The following is a 25,616-nucleotide window of genomic DNA, read 5'->3' as shown; positions in this document are numbered from 1 at the left end:
TTTACAAAATGTCACTGGTGGTACATCGCCCTGGGGATGCAGATGGTATATGAAATAACCTATCCAGGTTCTGCACACAGACATCAAATTACAGCCTGCTGGCCAGACTGCTGTGGTATCTATTAGTATTACCATGCAAGCTGGCAGCATGCCAGCCCATCCCTGAATTCCTTCAGGGGGTTATGGGCCTCCACAAAAAGTCCTTCAGTGTAAGGCTGTAAGGATAAAAGTGACAATTCTCCTCAGGTTTCTCTGGCAGACCTTACCATTGGTACACAACAAAATCTTAGTCCATGCACTGATTTTCAGTGATACATCTGGATACTCAAAAGGAGAGTGTCAGGCCAAAAAGCTGCCCACCCTAAAGGAGACTGGCTCAGGGCTTAGATTTTTGTTTTCCTAATTGCCTGCATTGCCAGAATCAAAGCAGACTTTGGCTTTGCTGTTTGAAAGGTTATGTAGAAGCAAAATTACAAACACACATAAACCACCCCCACCCCTCAAGACAGCTAAATTTGTAGTGATGAAAGAATTGCATGGTGCCTACAGAAACCTCAGATGACAAGAAGCACGAGTGAAACCACCACAGACTCAAAAAATGAGTCAGACCTTCATGGACTTGGTGTTTTCCACACCCTGCCAGCTCAGAGCAATGTGACTTTGCCTGCTCCTTCAGAAAAAACCATTGTACAATGAAGTGGCTGTGAAATATCACCATATGATGGTAGTGTGCATGCCCCTTGTTGGAAACAGAGCATTTAGGACTCATCCAGTTGCAGCTGGATTCTTCTTTCCTCTGTTCTTCTTCTGTATTCCTAATTTTTCTGGAAAGCCTGGCCAACATCTGTGAGACTGCGTATCCCATCCAGTACAGGCATTGCAATACAAAATTACGTGGTGGCAGGAGAAACCCCCTCTGCATTAGTCAAAGCTTCCCCTCATCAGAGGGAAGCTCCCAGACAGCTCAAAGAAAACCACACTGGACTTTTAGGAAGGTTTTGTGTCTGCCCCCCTTCTTCCCCCCGCCCTCAGTTGTTCCCATGAGCAAGCCTGAAAGCCTAAGTGGCAGGAATATTTCCCTTTTGTCCTGTCTTCATTTGAGACCAGCTGCAATTCTCCTTAGTTGCCATAGTTATGTGTCATGCAAATTTTCTTAAAGGGAGGGGGGATTCACAGAGGCAGTCCTGCCCTTTTGGGCCTCTGATAGTGTCAGTTCAGTTCATCTGGGCTGGCAAAGCAGCGGAGGAGCAGCACTCAGCCCTGCGTTGGACTCGGCAGGGCTGCAAACTGCTCAGATCACCCTGGGCTTTTCAGGGCTGTGTCCCTAGGCACACCCCCGTCTCTTTGTAAGGAGCTTTTCCCACAATAGCAGCTTTCTGCTGAAGATTAACTTTGGAAATATTATTGTCCCAAGCTCAAAAGCAGTCCTGCTTCCTCCACTGTGAGTGGATTCTCACTGCAGAGGAACCGCCTCAATTTCTGAGGCTTTGAGAAAAGCAGGTGCTCTACCAAAATAGCCGCAGCCTCATCACCAGGCATATGTGATCCCACTGCCACAAAGGCGTGGATCCTCAGGCGGTGCCTTGGTCAGCAAAGGCTGCAGAGACACTTTAGGGACCCATTTGGATTCTGTCCATGACAGCATGGAGATTAGGTGGAGGTGCTCTCTTGACACAGGTTTGAGGATTTAAAACACCATGCTGAACAAATAAGATTCTGAGTGCAGGTCTTAGGGTTGACCAACTAGATGGAAGTCTCCTAGGCATTCCTTTCTTAAACAGCAGTTGTTTCCTACTCCTATACCTAAAACACTTTTTAAATTCAATCCGAAGATATGCCCTGCATTTCTTACATTCTTATAATTTATTCATTGCTAAAGAAAAACACTGGTTTTATATAATTTGCAAAATAAACCTTTCCTAGGAAGACAAGAATAAGCAGATATGACTGTAGTTGAAAACCCTTGTTTTCTTTGAGAACGTAGTAAGTGGTAATGTAAGAGGTGAAAAATTATTAAAAAAAATACTGCAGTCTAATTTGGAATTTAACATCGTTTGAAACTTTCAAAGGGCTCTGAGTTATTCAGGCTCAGCTTATGAGATAAAACATAGATTCAGGTAAAACTCTTCCTGTTAAAAAACTAGACATTTTTACATTTTCATATGTTAGATAAATCCCAGTAATATTAACTACTGTGCCTACATGTCTATTGATGTACAATGTCAAACTCCATTGTTCTATAGAATAAAGTGGTTAATTAGTGTGTGTCTTTGTGTGGAGACAAGAAAGTTGCCTCCAGTGGTCAGAGCAAGGATATTTATCAAAGGTTATCTAGGGCATAAACATATTTAAATAATGATATTAACATATTAATTAGAATATGTTCTTAAGGAGGGCTTTTTTTCTAGTGGCAATTGCAAACACTTCTCAATATGCAAGCACAGACATAACTTTATTTTGTTTTCCTGTTTGTTCAGAAGTATCAAAGCTCCATGCAGTAAGCTCCTCAAAGTCTTAAGCTGCCTTTGTTTCTATGAAATGATGTTGCTGTGGTGCTTAGCACAGTGGGCCACATTCTGGAGCTTTAGTTTATTTTTGTCTGGCTGGCAGACCTGCAGGTTCTTAAGTTTGCTCTCTAGCTCTTCTGGAAAGGAAACGTGTTGCTTGGAAATTAATTGGTTTTGATTTTGTTATTCTTGTTTTAACAATTAATGGTGATCTATCTTTGGAGTGCATTCTGTTACTTGGATGATGATTATGTTGTATAGTTTTTGCTTCATTTTGTTTTCTGGTAACATACCTGTTATAATGCCATCAAAACTTCCTTTCCAAAATTTCCTCTTCTTTCATTTCCTTTCAGGAAGAGTTACTCAGAAACTTGTAATCACTGAGTCTGGTATTTAGATCCAAGCAATCCCATATCAGGTTTCCCACTTCAAAGAGAAAAGGGATACTTGTGTGTGTCAGAAAAGCTCTTTGAGACTGTCCTGGAAGCTCTGGCCATGGGTGGGACACTTGCAGCTCTGCTGATCTGATCCAAGGCACAGCCTCCTTTCATGAGTTCTGCAGATACAGCCCAGAGCTGTTGCTGCTGGTCCCTGTAAAAAGACTTTCTGACTGCAAACAGTCTCAAATTGAGACAATTATTAATATAATTTTTCATAATTATAATGAATTCTTGACATCTGATAACAGTATTATTAACAATACAAAAAGTGAGAACTGTCAGTATTCATAGGATGGATTTTCACCTCATATGAAACTGAAAGTTTGACTTCGAAGACTCCATCATCTCTGGATCGAGACTATGTGTTATGACTAACTAGTATATGTAAGCAATTTTTTTTCAGAGCAGATTAGCCATGGGTTTTTCCTTTGTAATGTTTTTCCTGATGAAAAAAGAACCCATGCCTTTTCATAGAAATAACGTTCTCCAACAGAAAAATGACATTTTGCCCTAAAACTCCCCCAGTTTTCTGCCAGGAAAACTGAACAGATGGAGTCTCACTACCTTTCTGGAAGGCTTACTTTGCAATAAGGAATAAGCTTGACAAGGTGCTCAGGTAGAAAATTGTCCCTGCTTCAAGTATGCCCAAATAGAACACATTTAAAGTTTATTTTTCCCATTTGTTTGAGGTCTTTATTTCTTCCATGCAGCAAAACCTCCATTTTCCACTGAGCTCAGTTCTTGAGCCCTTCCTCCAGTTCTGGCAATGAGCTTTTCTGTGACACAGGTCATGCCGCTTTGCTTTGCTCCTCCAAAGAGGGGTGAACAGCTGTGGCCTCCAGAGCATCATTCTTTGTGTCAGCAACATATTTCCAGGCTGAAGAGTCAGAAAGACAAAATGTCATACTGGTGACCATGGTGTCTCCCCTGGGAGAGCTACCCAAGCTGAACCCTTCCTGCAGCCCTGGTTAGTCCTGCTTTCCCAGCCCCACTCTAATGTATAGCAGATGGTTTTCAGCTGCCCCTTCGCTGCAGGACAGTCACACAGCTTGATTCTTCCCCTAGAAAGCTGGTACCTCCCCTTTCTACTTTTGTGTCAGCCTATAGGCTTGCTCCTAGGCAGCCTGATAAGGAAGTTCTCTTAACAGTTATTGAGCCCGTGCCTAATAATTCATCTGAACGTACTGTATGCCCCCCTGGCCCCAGTGCCGGGGTGCAGGCTGATAAAATGGAGCGTTCTGGGTGCTGCTTGGCAATTCTTTGGCTAAAGCAGGGAGGCCAAGGATCTGAACATGTGCTGCAGCTGTTTGCATATTTTGACTGTTCGATTGCATGCCAAAATTACTATGAAGCCCTTGGATTTTCTGGTGGAGGCTGAAAGGTCTAAACAAATAAATATATTACAAAACAAATATATACACAGAAAGGGAGCAAGCACTTTCTTCCCAATGGGAAGCTGGAAGGGGGCAAATCACCAGTTCCTAAAGTCAGTATAGTACAGGAGTGCCTCAAAATCCAATTGCCTTGCACAATCCTAAGGAGTACCTTGCCTCATATAGCCTGGAGAAGAATCTTGCCTCAATTTGCAGCAGTTTAAGATAACACAGCTGACAAAGCAGGACCTTACCCAGAAACACTATCTCAGAGATCAGGAGGGAAACTGTAGCTCATGAAAGCTGTGTTCAGCTTCAGTTTCACTTGCCTGTGTTTGTGTGAGAGCAAAAGGTGGTTGGTGAAGTTCAAAATGCCCTGTGAAAACACACAGCTGTTCCCTTCATTTAGAAATGAAGGACAGCTCAAAAAAACCCCGTCTGTAATTCTAGCAGTCGTGGTTCTGCCCCTCTCAATGAGTTACCGCTGGCCAGGCACTCAAATTCCCTGCGAAATGCTGCTCTGAACCCAACCCCACAGGGCAGCACGGCATGAAGGGATTGCCATAGTAACCATTCTTTGTGTCTCGAAAAACTGACAGACTGTTTTCAGAGGAAATTACATAGAAATGCAGCATTAGCTGTCTTAGATAAAAATAATACTCCCTTGATGAATCAAATTGCAGGAGACTCAAGAAGCTTGTGTTTTTTTGGTTTGAATTTGGAAGTTTCTGGGTATGATTTAGTCCACAGTTCATTAGAATGGTTTTTCATTTGTAATCTCTAGAGTTAATGGCTGACAGTGAATATGTATCTTAACATAGTTTTTTTGCTTCTATTCAGAGCACGGATTCATGATCTCCACAATGATTTATTCTTCACCATTCATATTTTTCTGGTGTAAGGTTTCCATGGCTTGAAGCCACAGAAATATGAGTACTATATACCACAAAGCTGTCAAAGGAAGTAGTACTATTAAAAAATCTAATTGGATCTGACTTGATTTCACTTTGCTGAACTTAAGCCTTAAAAGAATGTGTAAAGCTTTCAACCTGGCTTGGAAGAAGGTCATAGCTGTAATGCTGGGCATGGGACAGCTCACCCCTCCATCAGATGGTCCTTCAAACTTCATGTTTGGAAAGAATACAAGTGGATATTCAATATATAAGCATCTAATCTTTATGAAATTTAATATTTATTATCAAACACATCTGATCAAGGCTTTGCAAGAGCCACCAGCAGTGTGTCTGCAATTAGAAACCTACAATCTTTTTCTGATTTCACTAAGAGAAATCATAACAAATAGGGTGATAGTTCTCAAGTTACAATACACTTATCATGCTTTGAGCCTTTCATTATATTATATTCATGGGTACCAGTCATAAAATACGCCATGGAATATTACCATAGAATTATTCCTGCAATTTGCCCCTAACTTCTGGCAGAACTACTTCCAATTTATTTTTTTAAGACATTTCAAGTAGACTGTGTGCTTGAGGGTTTGAAAGCATTTGACTAGATTTCTTGGCCCCAAGTATCTTTTAAATGAACAATAAGATTTCTGAAGATTCTGCAAGGCCAACATCTTGAACAGAAAAGCTGAGGGTTTAATTACTTGTTCCCATATGTTGAATCTGCCAGAAAATGTGTGTGAAAATTAGTAGCTAGCATGGTTAATCAATATTTTCTGTAATATCATACTTCCATACTATGGGTGCTGAGTGTAGGAGAATTCTTAGTGGAACCAAAGATATTTGGAAAAGAGATTTGAATGGAGAGCAAAGATAAATAAACCTTGGCTGTTTTTCTAGAGATCGTAGATTTGATTCTTTGCATGGAAAGAACTTTACAGTGATGGCTTCAGAACAAAGAAAAGATTTTGTTGAAATTCTGAAAGGAAGCATGCCAAAAATTCACAATGAGAATGTTCAGACATGGTTTCTGTGCCAGTAGTTTGCTGGGTTATGTTAGAAAGATATGCACTGTGAGACAGATCGGATGAACTGTGGCAAAGTGATAATAAAGCACAAGGGTTGATGTTTTTCTAAACTTTAGGAATCATAGTAACCAAGGTAGAAATAATAAAGCAACTCCTAACTTGTCAACAATCAGGAATCTGATATTGTAACTCAAAGGCAATTTAGCTAAAATGTCTTATTTTATCAGCTTTTCAAAAATTTACACTCCTCATGCCTGAAAAATGACACTGGGGCATTGTGGTATTTGGTGAGGAACATGGATGCACACTCAGTGTGATTTGCTGGATTTGAAAAAAGGTACAAAACAAAAGAGTTTGAAAGACAATTTAAACCTGCTTGGAGATAACAAATGTAAAGATGTTTAAAAGCTAAAAGCACCTACTATCACTCCATCAAAACATGTATTACGTGTTTTCATTTAGATGTGAGTATATGACTAACTTCAGATGTCAATATTTAACTACAGGAGTATTTCCCTAGCATTTTGTTGTTTTGTTTGTTTGTTTGTTTGGGGTGGTTTTTTTTAAGAGTGGTGAAGTTTTAAGAGTGGGATGGAGCATTTATTATCTGTATTTGAGGAACAGAAAGATTTTCAGGCTAGCTACATTTGCCAACACATTGGTTATCAAAATACTGTCACATAAAATATGACAAGGGTAGATCAAATTTCAGAAGCATGGCTCAGTCCAGTTTTCCTCCAAAGCAGGACACTAGCACATGATTATGAAACCATAAATGAACACATATGAAGTTTCCTTGTGCTTTTAAAGGTTTACTTTACTTTTGGTTCTCAATTTGTTCCCACTACTCTGGGAGGCCCTCGTGATGCTGAATGCTTGGTTTTCTCCATCAGAAGACCAGTCAGTCCTGATATCACCTGAGCACAGCCTCAGAGAAATGAAGATGTAAACAGAGTTGTCACCAAGGCACTGAGCAAGTTAGAGGCATGGGCAAATCAGACCTGTGACATCCTCTTTTTCTTTCTATTTTGGTTCATTGCCACTTGCCCTTTATCTTCTTCCCCAGCAACCCCCAATACATACCATAACAGAAACAGCAAAACCTCCCTGCTGTACACAGTGTGCAGCAAGGTTTAAAGACATATTAGAGTTATATTTGCTTATTATTTAATCCAAATCTTTCCACACTCCCCGGGCTCATATTACTGTGCAAGGGTGGCCAGTGTGAGAAGTGTCACTGCATTTTCCTTGAAATCCTGTACAAAACATTAAGAACTGGGGAGCTGCTTTTTACTCACTGGTGTATATTTTTGTTTCATTTCAGCTCTATGATGGGCCTGATGTACAATCCGACCTGATAGGCACTTTCTGTGGACAATCTCTTCCACTGGCAGGGAGCACTACAGGGACCAGCCTTCATGTGGAGTTTTATTCTGATGGACTGAATGCCAGAAGTGGCTTCCAGATGCTGTGGCGTGTTAATGGTAAGTTATCCACGTTTCCTCTGGGAGGGTAAGTTTCCTTCCCTGTATGTTTAATGGAGTCTCAGCTTATGCCAATCTATGCCATCTAAGTAGAAATAACCCACTACAGTTCTAAAAACATTGGATTTCCTTGTAATTCTCTAAATATTTTCCCTGTCAATGTTTCTGCACATGTACACCTCCAAAGTTTGTCTGCTCAAACACTGAGAGCTGTTAGTGAAATATGCTTTCATTTCCAAGAGTAGGAACAGAAATGAGGAGCATGTCTAGAATGTCTGTACTGAACAGAAGATAGATGCTGTTACAGGGTAACCATGAGTGACTTTCTGATGGGCTTTCTGATGGGATCATTCAGCCCTCAGTTTTCCCCATTTCTACAGACTAGTGTTTTCTGTGCAGACTTCACTGTAATTTTATTTAGCAGTACTTGTTTTCTTGGGTAATGTCCACTTCCAGCTGCCCCCCACCTCACTTATCTGCATGAAATAACATTGGCCCATTTGGGTTTTGTTCTCTTGTTTTTGCATGTCATGAAGATTGTCACAGGCCTTTTTAAACAGGCAAAAAACCGATGCCAGTTATAAACAAATCTGTATAACTGTACAGCTGCAAACTGTGCTTGCAGTTTCTTCATCAGTGAGGCTACAAATGCAATTTTTTTTTCGCTCTGCTTATTTAACAGCAATAGTGGACTGTAACAAGATTAAATCATGTGCTGTTGTACATCCCATCTAAGGAGATCCAACCTTGAAAATAATTAAATTGCCCCAGTTGCCCTGTCTGTCTAATCAGTTCACACCATTCAGGTTTGACAGCATTGTGAAGCAGCTGAAGTGGGCTGCAGAGGCCCCACTGTGGGTTGCTGAGGTGTATGGCATTCTATAAGCTGCTTGAATAGGAGCTCCTTGCGCCTACCACAGACTGCTGGCGCTTGTGGGCTCCCAAAGGGCTCTCGTTGGCCAGACAGTGGTGCCTTGCGTTCGGGGGGGGAATGAAGGAGCATTTCTGGGTAAAGGAGGGACACATGCAGGAGGAGTGGGATGTGTGGCAGGAGCCAGCAGGGGAAGGGCTGCAGCACAAAGGTACGTTCTTGTGCTTCGGGGTGATGTCATTCTGGGACTGCACAAAAGAAGACAAAGTGGAGGCTTTTATACACAGCCAGATGACATCAGCTCCATACAGTAGCCATGGTGCTGGGTTAACTTGCTTTTCTAAAGCTCTCAAAGCTTTCCAGAATCTGCCTGCATGGTAAACACTCTTGTGCTTTCCCTCCTTTCCCACCCCTCTGCACTCCTTTTCTTCACTGACACGTTCACCTCTCCATCAGACAGCACTGCCCTTCTGTTAATTCCTGGACGCTAAACTGCAGCCTAATGCTGCACAGGGCCCAGACTGCTAATGTGGGGCTGCATCTAAGCAGCAGACCAGGACCTGTAGGGTCAGATAGGGCTGGCTCTTAGGGAATGTCGTTGCTGGCTCTGAACATCACGGCTGTGACTTCTGACAGCTTGCAATATGAGTGCAAGTTCCTTCAGAGCTAACCAGAGTTGTCAGCTTTTTGTTCATTGCAAACACTTCCTTTTTTTTTTTTTTCTCAATTGGTGTGATGCACAAATATGGCTATTCTTCTTACTCTTGGGGGCTATGTTGTCTGAGCATACACTGTTGCCCTAGACTGGATAAAATTAGATATGTCCCTGTGGTCGGGGTGCTATATTTGCCTCTCCCTTCTGAAGAGCTTTCAAGTGCACCAAAAAAAAAAAAAAATCACTAGAAAAAGTCTCCTGGTACAGGGGGAACTTATCAGGAGCTGCAGCCTTTGGTTGGACATTTCAGAGTGAAGCGTTCAGGTCCCTTCTTCCCTGAGGGCAAATCCCTCAGAGAATCTACACCCTGGTTTGGTAACATCTCACCTGACAAGAAAATAACAAGGCTACATGTATTGCTGAGAGAAAAGCATTTATTTCTGCTCAAGTGACAGACATAGTTCAAGCTGCTCTGAACTATTTCTCAGGCTGTTCCTGTGCCCCTTAACTGGCAGTTGTGAAACATCCATGAGATATGTATCAAGGGCATTCACATGCTTTGATGGTAAAGAGAGTAGCACTTACATTTGACACCATGTGCCTGATACAGTTTGCTTCAGACACTCTTCCCAGAACCTTTTTCACAGTTAAAAAGTGATCCAAAAAAAGCCAAAAGTTTACCTCATTGACGATTGACTTGAATAGCCCCTCCTGCCACACGATACAAATTTCAACTGGTTTGATTTAAAATATTTGCATCTGATCTTTTCCTCTCCTATGCTGAAGGAAACACACTCTTTAGGCTTTTGCAAAGACAGAATTAGTAACTGATCTTAGGACAATGCTGTTATTTATGCTTGAAGATGCCCTATATAATTTTGACTTGAGTGGAAAGTTTTAGTGCAAATAATTCATTTTAAAAATGGTGGTGGTTCTGAAATAACACTTTTCATCTAAGGGGCTTTTATTAATGAGGGTGGATTTAGAGTTGATTTGGCTAAATCAGTAAGCCAAGGCCTCAAGAGGATTATTCACATGAGGAAAGCTTGAATCTGCAAGGTGCTTATTCCATTTTGCTCTATTTTAGGAAGCTTAATATAGGCAAATATATTTGTGGGCATATATTGGCCCTTTGAGAAAGAACAAACTCTTGGTAACAGTCTGGATGTTGCAAAGATGGAATGCCAATCAAATTGCTTTCCTTTAAAAAAAAATAAAAAAATTCAGGAGGCTAAGAGGGCAAAGGTCTCTTAGTGCAAAATTACACCAGTGACAACTGTCACTATCTGAGAAGACACATATTTCCTAGAGCAGTCATCTACCTTATTAAGCAATGGGCATGTTGGAGCCGACTGATTTATATATATACATCTCTATTTCATTGGAAGCTCACTCACTTGGCTGCTTGGCTGTCAGTAGAGCTTATAAATTTAATTGTTTCTGCTCTGCATAGTCAAAATTTGCACCCACTATTCTCTTTGACTCCCATTTTCGGTATATGTGTCAGGTAAAATGTTAAATAGTTTTTTAGTTCTTTAGAGAGGCACAACAAAAACAGAGGTTAGGTTAAGATACTGAAGCCATTCTCTGCTGACAGTTGTCAGGCATCCATTAGGATTGCTGAAAAGAATATCACGCTGCAGGTCAATGAGGGAGCTGAGGCCCAGATTTTCTGAGCCTGAATCTGTTGTTGATTTCTTGTGTTGCCTTTGACAAATTGACATTTGTTCAGTTTTCAAAAATGATTATTCCTTTTCAATATCTTTCTGTCACATTAAGTCTAAAGATGCACAGAGCGTGATCTTTTGAAGTCCTGAGCAGTTATTTTGAGTTGGGGGTGCTACCATGTTCAGAACTGGTTTTTTATGTTGCAGTCTGACTATTAAAAACATAGTCATGTTCTCTGTGAGAGCTAAGGATGAATTAATTTCTGTTTCTTCAACAACAAACTCCTGCTTCTTCTTCTATTTCTTCTTCTGTTTCTCATCTCTGTTTCTTCTCTCTCCTCCCAAACTAAAATACAAGAATAGGGGCCAGAATTTTCTTAAAATACTTGTTTCTGAACCATTCAATCAATATCTGAGACCTGGAATATGGCTGCTTTTTTTTTTTTTTTTTTTCCCAACACTGAAAACACTGGCAGCTGATATGGGAACTGTGGCGATTCTGTATCTTGCAGGATTCAGCTCCTGTTCAAATGCCTAAGTTAGCATTTATGCCTCTGGCTCCTAACAGTCTGTCTTTCTTTATTGTCCATCTTACTGATTTCAGATTGGAACATACTGAAAAAATACTGGAATTCAGGAGACTGATAAAATGATAATCAAAGCTACAGAAGTGATCAACTAATCAGAAAACAAAAAAACCCCAAAACAGTATCTCACATAAATTTTTACTCTCTTGCATAAACCCCCATTGCAAAAATGATTCCACTTTATCTGTTGGACAATATTCTATAACTAAACCTACTCAACAGAGCAAAATTTTTCAGAATCAAATCCAAATTATACTTCATGCAAGTACTAGTATAGTACAGGCAAATGTTTATACTGCATGTTCCTTGCAGTTAGAGTCAGTTTATGCTTACTGAAAGATTTCACCAGGAGCACCACAACTGGAAAACTCTGAATCCTTTCATTTTCCTAACTGTGATTTTACAGGAACAGTGCCAGTTCACTTTAACCTTTATTGACGGGATTTTTCTAGCATGTGGCTAAAATATACCCGTGGATAAATTTGAAAACCTTGCAAATAGAATAGTTTTCCACAGATTACTACATTTCTATTCTGCTATAATTATTTATGAGAATAGGGATTCTTCTTTGGTTAATGAACACCATCTGCTAACCAGACAGGCAGTAATATGGAAAGATCTATAAATCATCCCTTGCACAATCTTCAATGAATACGTAGATTTTAGTCAGAGGAAAGCAAACCCACCAAATATATGTTTCCTAAGCTTTCTATTTGTTGTCTGATTTCCTAGCAACTAACACCAAAGTAGGTAGTTGTTTTTAGTTGTTTTAAGGGAATTCCAGGACCTTTACACTACTGAAAAAGTATCTCCCCTTGCTTTTTTTTCTCAGTTTAACTGCAGGGCTGAAGTTTCCAAATTACTGTTGGAGGTCGGCACAAACTTGGCATATGCTGTATGCAGTTCAGCTGCAAGAAACTTTTCCACAGTGCAGCTGTCTGCATATCTATCCACATACAGCAAGACCAAGTATTTCTGGGCTGGGAATGTTTCACTAGGAACAGAATGGTTTGGGATTTTTCACTATTATTTCAGTGAGAGCTGAAGTCATACAGCAATTTATGGGTTCTGCTTCTGCATTTTTATGTACCCCCAAAGATCACATTTTTTTAGTTTGCTGCCATAAACAGCACAAGTTCCATTTATCTGAATAGAAGCAAAATCTTATCTGATGTTTTCAGACAAATATAAACATTGGGAGAGTTGGGAGAAGGTTTATATTCATGTAATGAATCAAAGTTTTTTTTAAGCATTTTAGAAAGTTATTCTATCATTATTTTTGTTTTCTTATTTTAGTGTTGTAATGTAGCAAGTGAGTTTAAAGGTAGGAACACTTGTTTTAATCTCCTAAGTATTTCAGTAAATATTTTGTTAAAATCCAGTAACATCTATATTTTCAGAAAAGCACAACAGAACTGATTCTTACCTCATCCATATGAGGAAACTTAGTATATAGACTTTCTGCCAGCTGGCCAGAGGTTCAGAGATTGTGCTTCTGCTCTGATGTGAAGGTTTCTACTGGCATATGCACTTTAGTCAAAACAATCCAGATGTGAAGTTCACATATTTGCAAAAATCAGTGAGTTCTTTTTTCAACTATTTGTCAGTGAATACTTAGGCATGAACTCGAGCAATTCTGATCTGTTTGCAAACAATTAATAAATGATTGGCAACCTGAGTTCCACACATTCATTATAAGAAATGAATCACAGAGACCTAAACTTTACCACCATTTTATTGGAGCACTTAAAAAGAACCACTTCATTTTAACAAAAAACCTTTTCTGGGAACATTTGTAGTTGGAAGAAAAGAAATGGGACTTTAAAAACAGTTTGACCTTCTTACTCATGTTCTTCACATACCTCATCCAGAGAATATTGATTGAGCTCAGAGAAAATATAAACCTCTCTGGAGAGGACGTGTGAGTAATCTGAATGCTACCTGCAATTCACAGGGAAGAAAGGTCTGTGCCTCAAAATGCAGCACACAAGCTTTCCACTCATCTGAGCCATTTCGGGTTTAAATGAAAAACATGTCTTTTGTGGCTACCAGGAAACTGTTGGTAGGAGAAGCTGAGTCATAACTGCCTGTTTAGTTTTAAAATGTTCCCAGCTTTCTTCAGGCTGAGATAAACAGCGATTGGCTTTGTTCTCGCCTGCTGAAACTCCCCTGCCTCCCTGTTCCCACCCCCTCAGGAGCAGAGACAGCGAGTCTGTTGAAAAATCATTCTGTTTCCCAAGCTGGCAAAGCTACTTCCTCCTTCTGAAATCTGTCCTAAGTAGCTGTGTAAATCTGGCTGCTGAGAGGAAAGAAAGCAAGTAACTCACCTGGAAGTTCCCCTGTAAAGCTCCTCTGCCGCTGACACCTTTTCCTCCAGTTATAAAACCTCAACAACCTGGTTTGTTTTGAGAAAAATTAGGCCATCTTCTTATGGCACTGGGGAAGTAAGGGGTGGTGGGTTACACTGAGCTTTCTTCCTCTCCATCTCTCTGATGAAATGTTCATGGATATCAAAGTTTCAGGGGCTTACCATTTATCAGTGCTGGCATGCCTCAGGGAAGGAAGTGCACTACCTTGTTCTATGTCTCTCCGTGGGAACTGAAGGCAGGATTGGTTTGAAATACACTTTAAAGCTTCTTTAGCTCCTAGATTGAGACACCCAGTAGCTTGACAATTTAACTTTGTGGCTGCAGGGCAAACCACACCAGGCTGCAGTAAGATGGGGAAGAGGATAAGAACTAAGCCTGTGCCAATTCACCTGTGAGCTCCAAGTCAGCTATGTAAAGATTTTCCCGGGTTATAGCTAACTATTGTTCAACTGTGAGAGCTCTTCTGTTTAAAAGGTGGTTTTCCAGTGAGTACAGGGTGATGGACTGACAGAGATCAGTGTTACATTGCTGGTATGGCTGGAGTCTTCCTCACACCTGTATTTAAACATCTCTTTTTTAACTTAAAATAGCTTCTTATTACTTTGTTCCCTTTCAGACCTGCTGCTCTTTCCCCTCATAGATTTTTATTTTGTAGTCCTATAGCCAACTGTGACAGAGCCAAACTCAAGTTTTCAGTGAGGAGCTGAAAGATCCCATGATAGAGATGATGGCAGCCACAAGTTTGCCACAGAAGGTGTTAAGGAAAGTATTTGCATTTAACTAAAGATCTTGATCTATAGCTTCCTGAAAAAAAAAGTAAAGTGTTAAGCAGAGCAACGACCAAAGATACCTTGTTCAAATTGCAAATTTTTCTGAGACTTAGTGGAGATTAGATGAGTTTTGCATATCTGTGTGGATTAGTTGAGCAGGTCAAAGGGGTAGTTTATTTGTTTTATGTTATAAAATATGTCCTATAAATAATGGTTCTGATACAGATGCTATTTATCACTTCTGACATACTGCAGTATTTGCTTCTGGATATATAGAGCTCATGGTTTGTTAGATGCCTTTATTAAGTATTTTGGGGCTTTTTTGCATGTGACAGAACCTTCCCTTTGGAGATGAAGCCAAAGAGATTGAAGGAGTGTGGGCTTTACTTACAAAGCTTGAGTGACCTTATAAAAGCTGTGTAAGCAAAAGATAGTGCCTAAATTAAACACTTGGGGGCTTGTAATTTAGAGAAGAAAAAAATGCTGCTGCAAGGCAGAGCAACACACTTGTGAAACCAGATCAAACACATAATTCCCTTACTTTCTGCATGTGACAGATACACAGCCACCCTATTGGCTTCTCTAAAGGTGAAGTTTTGCCATGAATGTTGCTGATCTAAGTCTTCCCTGACACTGGGAGGGCTGCTGTGCTTTCCCACCCTGCTGATGCCTGCACTTGGGGACTGAGTCAGGGATAGCATCTTCAGGAGGCTAGTGCTGCACTTACAACATCTCCATATGAGCAAATATATGAAATATAGTTTCAATGATGAAACTGTAGTCTCAGGTGTTCAGCTGCTTTGTGCTGTCAAATCAGGCCCTGCATTTGATCCATTGTTTTGCTGCTTTTTTTTTTTTTTTTCAATCCAACTCATAATATGCCACAGCTTAGTCATCCAAGGGGCTGGAGAGTGATGTTAGGGCAGTAATTTTTTATCTGAAAAGAAAAATATATAACTTTTCAAACATGGCTTGTCTTACAATTGCACATTTAAAAAAAAAAAAAAACATTAAACCCATCAAGTGTCAGAAAGCCAATTTTTCCACTGTGACTTGGCAGCTTGTAATCATGCTCAGTAGGATCAGGGAAATTGTATTGTCTTTAATTTTATGATTTCTAAAGCAGTGGGAAATGGCATTTTTACAACAATAGGAAGCCCTCCCCCTTATAACTTAACTTGTGTATTAGTTGAACAAAGTAAGAGCTGAAGATGGATCTGATTCAGCTTTCTAGAACTGATAATGTTTGAGGCCAATGCAAAAAAAATGTCACTTCTTGTGCTCTGTGTCTCCATTTGTTCAGCTGTCGAAGCAGATGCTGAGGTATGGGATGAAACACACCAAAACAAGAGGCAAAGTGCTTACTGCACAGGCAGCACAAACAGGTCCAGCCTGCCATTCTTTTCCTGGGTTCCCTGTGATAGGTCAGGCCCTCCAGCTGAGAATACACATTTGTCTGTGGAATGGGTGCTACTGCCTGTCCTTATTCCAGAGCCCCTCACTGACAGGCTGCTTTGCTGTGTTGTCAGGCTGTGGAGGAGAACTCTCTGGCCCTTCTGGTTCATTTCACAGCCCTGGCTACCCCAGCAGATACCCAAGCAACAGGGAATGCATCTGGTACATCCACACAGCGCCTGGCAGCAGCATTCAACTCACCATTCAGGAATTCGACATTGAATATCACCCAAACTGCAACTATGATGTTTTGGAGGTAAGAGCATTAGATTTACTCCTCTAAAATACAAAAGTTACATGGATTTCTGTCTGGAACAGGTAATCCTGAGAACTGCAGGAACAGAACAAACAATTCTGCTGTGACTTCCCATTCCTACTGTAGTTAGTTAAGTTTCTCAGTTATTGTCACAGAAGCCACAATGCTCATGTTATTTCTTGCTTTTATGTCTTTGGTGTCTGTATATCATAATCAATAACGATGCTAGGCACTGTACACTTCCTAACGAGAGATAAAACTGTTTTGAAAAACTCAATCTTAAAAAGTCCATCTTTTACAAAGAACTAAATTTAGTGTGCTGTGCCATGGAGACCATTTCCTGATGTAAAGGAAGATAATGGATCACTGTGTGGATAACTAAGGTGAGACTGTGTAGGACCTTCCAAGGAAATTATAATATTTATAACCCTGAGTAAGGAAAACTGTGAAGAATCTTTGTACTCAGAAAAAAAGAAGAGGCAGTGTCCAAGTCATGTGAGGATGATGGAACAAGCGGAAAAGGTACCTCTCTAAGGGTGTACTGAACTGTAAGGGCCCCATAAGACTGGAGGACCCTGTTATGTATGACATCTTTTTGCTCATGCTGGGAAGCAGATAGGTGACCAATCTCAACTAATGGAGTTGAATAGACTTCCAGTGCAGGAAGAAGGGATAGGAAGTAATTTCAGGAAGAAATTCTTTAGAATTACAGACTTTCTAGATTGTTCTCACTATAGACACTTGAGATTACTAATGCAAGTAGAGTTGTTGGGAGTTTCATCAATGTTAATACATGGGTGGCATTTTAATGTTTTTGTAATGAACCTAAAAGATTGGTTAAGAGATCATGTACCATTCTGCTGGAGTCTTTCTTCTGCTCTTTCCCTGGATAATATGATGGGTCACCAGCATGGAGTTAGACAGTTTTCTGACCAGCATCTGCACCTACTCACTGCTGCCCATTCCCACACTAGTAGCTTTGGTTTCTCCAGCCTACGTTACTTAGTGCACACTAATCAGCATTGTTCCTGGAAAACTTAAACCAACATCCTAAAGCAAGTCCTGACCATACAGCTTCCAGATAGATAGATAAATATTTATATGAGTAGAAGAGATGTGTAATTTAACTCCAGCTTTCTGGCTCTAGAACAGGCTTCTCTAGCTTAGCAATGCAGTGGAAGTCTTGATCAAATGGACACTGTGCTTTCAGTATCCTATTGACTTGGGGACTTCTGTAGAATGCAAGTGTAAGGAAGTTGTTCCATGAATTCTCCATCAATAGTATTGGCAAGTATGACTGTATGTCACATTGCTGACACCAAGGACTTTGAGTAGGTGACCTGTATTTTCTGGTTTGGGTATTGATGAACTCTTTTGTATTGCATCTTCATTGTTGTTTGTTCCCAAAATTGTTAGATTGAAGTTAATCTGCCTTAGACTTCAGTTATGTCTCTGTTGACCAGAGAAATCCATTAAACAGCAGTCTAAGTCTGCTGTGGATGACCACTTCTTGAACAGTCACAGAACAATGCCCACATCTGCAGATGGCCATCTAGGAGCTGTCACGATCCAGTAAGAGTACAGATGGCTGGCAACCATTTGTTTGACAACTCTCTGGGGAGGGAGGGCTGGCCTAAAACCAACTGAGTGCATGGCCGGACACAGACTGCTTAAAGAAGCTGTTTAGGAGGATCCTACAGTTTTCTGCTCTGTGTCCCTGAGCAAGGTATTCACCTTATGGTTTGGGTTTTCTTTCATTACCATTTGAAGCCTAGTTGCTATGCTTTGCTTCTTTCCAAAGCTACTCATTCATCTGCACACCCACCTTGCTGTTTGAGCCCCTCTGCCTTCCTGCCCTAAGAATTAGCGTGCCTCTGAGTTACTTGTCTCCTGACCTTGGTTCATCCAGTTCCCAACACCTGTCTCTGATCTGCTGACAGATAACCTAATATAAATCAACTTACTGGGGAAAACTGGTTCACGCCTTGGTGCAAGATCAAAGGCCCTGCCTGGCAGTGTAGAGCTTCCCTGCCAAACTACAGGCACTTGGTGGAGCTTTATGTACCTTTCCACGTAAATATTTTCTTGCTTTTGTTATAAAGTTACACACTTGCAGGAGGATTGACATAGTCTGCACAGACCAAAGGATGACTCAGATTTATTGGGGGAAAAAAGAACATGGTTAACCATTTTCAGAAGGTGCTTTATCTTGTCATCTTCTTTCCCTTAGTGGTCTACATAGGTCCAAGCTGAAAACCACACACATTTGCAAAGTGTTGGAAAAAAAGAGGTTCCTGATGTGCTTTTGATACAGTGTGTTTCGGTGTCTTTAAGTCTCACATTATCTTCCCAAGAGTATCCTGTCTACCATTTCTTTGGGTTCGGAAGTCTGATTTTTCTCATAGTTCTAATTTCACTTTTTTCTTATCTCTGAGTGGTGACTTCTACCATTTCCTGCTTTCTTTCAAGTCAAACAACTTTCCAGTTGTAATAGGAAGTCAAAATCAGTACTAAAGTAGCTCTGCAGTCTGCTGTCCCTCCATGTCCCATTAACTCTCTCTACTACCTGAAATAAGCTGTCTTGTAATAAATATTTCCCAGTAATCACAAAACTTGCTCTTATGGACGCATTAAGCTTTTGGTTAGAAACACCCTTTGAGCTGGCAGAGAATTGTACAAAAATTCCAAGAGATCTTTTGCCTTGCAGCCGCTTTGCTGATAACTTTATTTTTATACCATAGCTTCTTGAACATTCCTCTCTTGCCCGTTTGTCTGAAACATACTTGGTTTTGTAAAATGCAGCATCTCCCTTCCCTTTCCTTTGACAATGACTCTTAAACAAGCTGTCCTTTCCATGTCAGTATCCCAGGACTGCCGTATGTTTCACCAAGACTGGTGAATATTTTTTTTTTTAATGTAAAAACCTCAAGTTATCCCCATGGCTCAAGTGTTTAACACATTCTCCTTTAATCTTTCTCCCTGTTTCTGTTATGACACTGTTGCTCCCTGTCTTTTTTTCTTCCTCATCAAATTCCATTCCTTTCATAAATATCTAGAAGCAAATTTTAAGATTTTCATTAGGAAGTTTTCTAGAAATGTTTCATGGAAATAGAAGCCATTATTTTGGACACAATGAAGGAGTTAAAATAATTTTTGTAATGGCTTCTATTGAAAAAACATACGTAGAGGAAAATGACCATGTCTGCTTTGTGAAATTATGACACCTTCTCCTTAGTACAGACCAGATTGTTATAAAAATATCTCCCTCAACAAGATGTAGGTCTGAGCTGAAAAAGAAGGAACACTGTCAATCTATTTTACTCCTAAGTCTTTATTAGATGCTCTGGTCTTCTCATTTAAATATAAAGAAGCATCAAGTATTACCAAAGTTCTTGATTCTCTGTCAAAGCCACACTCTCTCTTTGCTGGAAGCTATATCTGAACAGGGATCAGTGTTATTCCCAGAAAATCTGTGTCATGAGGGTGACCAACCACATAAAAACAGCTTTCTGTTGCTCATAACTCTGGAATGCTGACTGTTAACAATAAATGGAGCTAACGGGGCAGAAGCAAATGATAAGAACAGATTAAAACCACGGGCTTTATGGCAGTGTCCTGCAGCCCTGCTATGCCATCCAGTATCACTTTATCTCCGGATCAGGTACTCCGGTCAGACTAGCTGGTTTTATTTTTATTTTTTTATTTTTGTTTTGTTTTTTGGTTTTTTTTCAGCTCAGACATGACTCTTTGTGAACCACACCCTTGAATTCATTCTTTCCATCCATTCTCTTTTCTCTCTTTTTTTTCTTTCGTGTGGTAACCATTGGTTTTCTTTTTTGGAGCCAAATATAATATTTTATTGGTTTTTGTCATGGAAACACTCGAATTTGTTTTTGTTCCAGCCCTTGTGAAAGCATCTGATTAATTGAACTGGCCTAAAGGAGAAAAGAAAATACACTCCTAACTGCAAAGATCATGCCTCTGACTGCTTTTTATTTTGAAACTGTGCAGAAAGCTGTTGCTGAACAGTTAACAATGTAAACGAGGCCCACAAACCTCAGATTTCCATCAATATTTCTTCCCCATCCTTAATTCTTTCCCAAGAGGTCAATTCTAAATGTTCAGCTCAGGCCAAGCTGATTTCTGAGGTAATGCTACAGAAATCAGCAGGGTTTGTGTGAGAGCTGGGTTTGGTTACCGTGTCCGTGGTGTGCAGATGGCCCCACGGAGCACCAGGAATGATGTGAGAGGCTGGTCCGTGAGGCTTATTAGATGCATATTAGAAACTCCTGCTGTTTCCTCTGCCACGCAGCTTCCCTAGGCTGGTTTAGATGATTAAGAGCATGTGTTCCAGCTAGATCTCATGCTGCGCCTCTGACTTAGGGAATATACCACAAACACATTTTAAAATTCACATTTTGAACAGACTTCTGACAAATGCAGCTGTCACTGGGCCTCACAAGCAGCCAAGCAGTAAGATTTTTCTGAAGACACTGAGCTTCCAGCAGACAAACAGGCTTCTTCTTTAGACTGTGACAGCTTCATTACAGATTCTGAATTTGAGCTGTGATTTCATCCATACTGACTTCTCTTGAATGCCCTGAGACGATCGATTGGACAGAGGAGCCATTATCTATTCAAGTCAGGCAGCCTCCCTGCAGAATGCAAAAAAGTGCTGTCTTGGTCAAAATAAAAATGTTTAAGTTATTAAGGCTGTGTTATCAGCCACCTAAGCAAAATGCAGTCTTTTGAACATTGAACAGACTATGATGTTTATAAAAAAATCAATTCCTTATTTCTTCTGGGGATGTAAGCTTCAGTTTCTGAGATCTCACATTAACCTGTAGTCATTGAATATTTTTTCCAGTTAAAAACCAAATTTTTTGTCTTAAATCTCTAACATCAGAGCAGCGTCAGGCCCTGTGAGCAATTAGTGAGCATACAGTTAATCAGATTATGTAACAATGCACTACACTCGGCCCTGGAAGTGGGGGGACTAGCTCAGCTCAGCTCTTTGTTAGACTTGCTCAGATATTTTGCTTGTACAGAACGCTAAACTTCTTCTGGGGATTAAAAGTATTATATAAGAACTTACTAAAATATTGAGTTTTCCCTCATCTAGAAGTGATCAGAGGAAAAAGGGTCACATAGAAAGCTGTTTCTTACAGTACTGTCACTTTTAGAGAGAGATTCATGGATTGCTTCTTTTGACCCTTTTGATGTTTACCAGACTAATAAAATATTGGAGCAGACTTGAGATGCTACTGGTTGGAAAATTCTGATGGGTTTTGTTGCCTTATCTTCCTGTTCTCTGCTTTTTTTTTTTTTTTTTTTTTTTTTTTTTTTTTTTGGGGGGGGGGGGTAGTGGTGGTGTGTTTTCTTTTGTTTGTTTGCTTGTTTGTTTGGGGTTTTTTGTTTTGGGTTGGGTAGTGTTTTTTATTTGTCAGAACTTGCTGTTCTCCAGTTTAGCTTTAGGATTTATACATAATATATCCTTATACAACAAGAATCTTTCCATTACTGGTTTAATTGCTGAAAGACAGCGAAACACTTAATGTGGTGTATCTCTCTCCTAGTTTTCACATTTGAGGTTACTGTCAAGCTGCCTTTTGCAGCTGCTGCCCTACCAGGGACATACACATGGAAGGTGGTAGACTCTTAGTATCAGGTGGCATCTCATTAGCATGCAGGAAGCCAAGAAAATTCAATCATTGGGGGCTCTTAGCACCAAAATCACGTCTGGATTTGGAAATTGCACTGAGCATGTGTGTTTTTGTCTGCTTTGAGACAGAGGAGTAGGGAAGCTGAGCCAGTTCCACCAGTTATAAATGGGCTCAAACTGAAATCCTACATCCCTTATTGGAAAATAAGAAACAGAATTAACAATGCTTCAGCACTGTCACCTCATTCACTTCATTTGGTTTAAAAATGCATTATAAGTGCACAATACTGCTGGTGATGCTTAAGAGAGAGGTGGTTTTCTGGTTTATAACTGCCTGAGACGCACTCTTCTGAATAGGAAATAATTAGTCTTTGAAGTCAAAACTTGTCTTCTGTGGCAAATATGTATATGATATATATCCTTGCTTCCAAAGAGTATTATTGAAATGTAGTTTACTTGACCAATTGCAATTTTTTTTAATCAGAAGGAATGATTAAATCTAGCCCCAATTTAATAGTCATCCTTAGTAATGTCTCTAAACATCAGTGGTGCAAAACATCAGCACAGATTCCTGCAAAGGGAAGCAATTTGTTTGCAGAAGCATGCAAAAAAAGTCTGCATTTATATGCACACAGAAACAAAGTGCTAATCCTGAAGGTAAGGGGAAGAGGAATGTAGCCCAATGCCCAAACAGAAACTTCTATTTAATGCAAGACTATTCTGAAATAATCTAGAATTTCATACTTGGTTTAATCAGGTGGTTCAGATACCAAGTAAACCTGCAGAGAAAATAACTCTTATCTGCTTTACATTTAAAAACGTCTAATCACTTTCAATACTTAGAGATTGGATTGCTCTTTTCCTTCTATCTAAACAGTTTTCATGTACTCTGTGTGGCAAACAGTCTCTGTGGAAAACTTTGACAGTATTTCTTCCATTTCTAGGTCTATGGTGGCCCAGATTTCCTCTCTCCTAGGCTGGCCCAGCTGTGTGTTTCAAGATCAGCACAGAACCCACTGCGAGTCTCTACCACTGGCAATTCAGCCATTGTCCGTTTCAAGACAGATGCAGCAGTGACAGGGAGAGGTTTTAATGCCTCCTGGCAAGAAAATCCAGGTGGTGAGTATACTGATTAATACCATGAGGATCAGCCGTGCCAGCACTTAGTCAAACAGCATAGGACTGAAAGCTGAAGGAGAATGTTGGTGTTACTAGATTTGGTAACACTAACAGATGCTGAAAAACACACAGAGGAAAAAATTGTCTAAGTAGCTGAAATCTATGCCTATTTATGTATTTTTTGTGGATTTCTTCTCTACAAAATTAATCAAGATATTCCTGTAATCAAAAAAAAGACATTTGCACGCTGCCAGTTCTTCCCACCCATTTTCCCATACAGAGTCCCTTATTAGCTGAATGATCCTTTTGGTTTTAAACAGTAAAGTAAAAAATATCTGAGAATGTGGCTTAACTTGATGAACTCAGTGGACTCCAAAAATATTTGGAGTGATTAGTAAATACTTGAACTCTATAAGGTTCATCCACACCCCATGTGATTGTTTGTTCATAACCTTACTGGTAATCAGTAAAAGAGACATGCTTAAAAGACTCAACCACATGTCTCTACATGGGAGTTCTTATGAAAAGGCCAATTATTGGAAAATAATTGCAATGGAAAGTGAGCAGAGGCAGATTTTAATTCCTGAAGTTTTGCTTGATTAAGCACACTGATTCATTAATTTGTCAAGGTTTATATTTCTTGTCTCTCACAAGTTTTATGAGAGAGGCACAAGATTTTTTTTGAATAAAAGTACTCTGCAATAGTCCTTTGAATTAATCCCTTTCCTAGATCTGGCAGCTTATTTTTTCTACTTAGGCCCCCTGAAGCTTTCTCATCCCTTTACAACGTCTTGCCTGTTGTACTTCAATCCCTCTCTAGCTTCTAAAATACCCACTCACTAGAATGCAATAACAGTATAGTTTTTTTATCCCTCCAGCAGGCTGCCTCCATCTACAGCAATCCCAATATCTTTCCCTCTCCCTCCTCCATCCCTTTACAAGATACAAAAGTCCATTTGTTTGTGTTAGTCCTGTTGAAAGGCCTGGTGCTTTCAACACAGGATCCATCATTCCAGGTTATTTAGATATTCATGAGCACTGGAACTGTTCTGGTCAGAAATATCTGAGGGTGGAATCCTCAGTAAACCCTCAGCTTCATGGGGTAGAAACTTGAGGCTTGCAATTGCTCTGCTGCTCATGAGCAATGATGAGCTCCCAGCTGTCTTGGTATACAGGTAGATTTCTCACCCTGTGCTCAGCTAGGAATAGTCATTGCTTTCCCAGTGTGCTAGGTCTGTGGTGTTCAAATGAATGGTATTTTGGATTGCTTTTGCAGTATCTAGGGTAAAGGAATACCAGTACTAATGCTTCAGCCTTTGCAATATCTACTACCAGCCTGGGGCTAGAAGGAAACTACTCACAGAATTGTTGTTGCATATTCAACTATAATGATAATATTATACTTTCCTGACAGTGATTTCTATTGATTTTTGTTGCAGCCAGGACACTTCAACAGTTGTAGCACTCATCTTACAAAAGTTTAATGTACAAAATATAAAGAAGGAGGTGTCCTTACTTTAAAAATAGAGGTGAATTCTTGCTAAGCATAAAAGAGAAGAGCTTATGATTAAAATTGATCATGTCTTTTTCAGGCTGTGGTGGTGTTTTCCAAGCTACCAGTGGGGAAATCCATTCTCCAAACTATCCTCAACCTTATAATGACAACACAGATTGTTCTTGGGTTATCCAAGTTGACTACGGCCACAGAGTACTATTGAATTTCACAGATTTTGACATTGAAAATCACCATTCGTGTAACTATGACAATGTTGAAGTAAGTAACAAAAGATATTTTAAAAGATTCTCTAATGAGCCTGGTGAAATGCTTGCAAAATAACCTCATAGGTAGTTTGCTGTTATTATGGCACCCTTTCCCGTTCATAGTGCAGTTTACCACAGCTTGTTCCAAGCCATGGATGAACTGCCAACATATGTAACAGATTGCCCATACTGTGTTACAAACTCAGGAGAGAGGGAGGTCCACATCCACAGGGAATTGTGCCTGGCTGGTTGTCTTTATGTATGCATTGTGTATTCAGGTGCTCCTCAGCTGTCTGTTTAATTGCTTCATTAGAGCCACTGCTCTCTGTAAGGCTTTCCATAGCTGCTGGTTTGTGAGTTTTTGTTGATGCTACAGAAATTCAAATTGCTGCTCAATCAGTGCACAGCAACGAAGAACTCTGCCCATCTCCACTTGGCCTTTTGGGAGCAGAGACATGAAATCCTGACCTTTGATGTCAGATTGCACTTCACTCAGTACAAAGGCATGTGTGAATCAGTACTAGTCAGATAAAGCACAGTGACTGTAGCCCAAAATCCAGCTTTCCTCTCCTTGATAAACTGTCATTCACAGAGAACTCAATTTGGCAGGAACTGAGACTCTTTTGAAAACAGCATCAGTTTTAACAACATTGTCTCGTAAAGCTTTTTTTGTACTGAACCAGAAAAAAAAGGAAATGTGTCCC

The 25,616-nt window shown here is 40.0% G+C and overlaps 1 protein-coding gene across 1 annotated transcript in view; it reads left to right on the top strand.

Moving 5' to 3' along the window:
- CUBN (cubilin) overlaps window positions 1-25,616 on the top strand; it is a 143,044-nt gene that overhangs the window by 48,426 nt on the left and 69,002 nt on the right. The window contains 4 exon segments of the mRNA XM_050324671.1: window positions 7,581-7,740; window positions 16,189-16,370; window positions 22,977-23,151; window positions 24,744-24,925. Of these exon segments, the coding sequence (XP_050180628.1) occupies window positions 7,581-7,740; window positions 16,189-16,370; window positions 22,977-23,151; window positions 24,744-24,925 (699 nt within the window).

The sequence above is a fragment of the Myiozetetes cayanensis genome, unplaced genomic scaffold, assembly GCF_022539395.1.
Source record: "Myiozetetes cayanensis isolate MyiCay16 unplaced genomic scaffold, myiCay2020 scf1, whole genome shotgun sequence".
In the NCBI taxonomy this organism is placed as follows: Eukaryota; Metazoa; Chordata; class Aves; order Passeriformes; family Tyrannidae; genus Myiozetetes; species Myiozetetes cayanensis.
The sequence above is the reverse complement of the archived record's forward strand: the minus strand, read 5'-3'. Positions and strand labels throughout refer to the sequence as shown.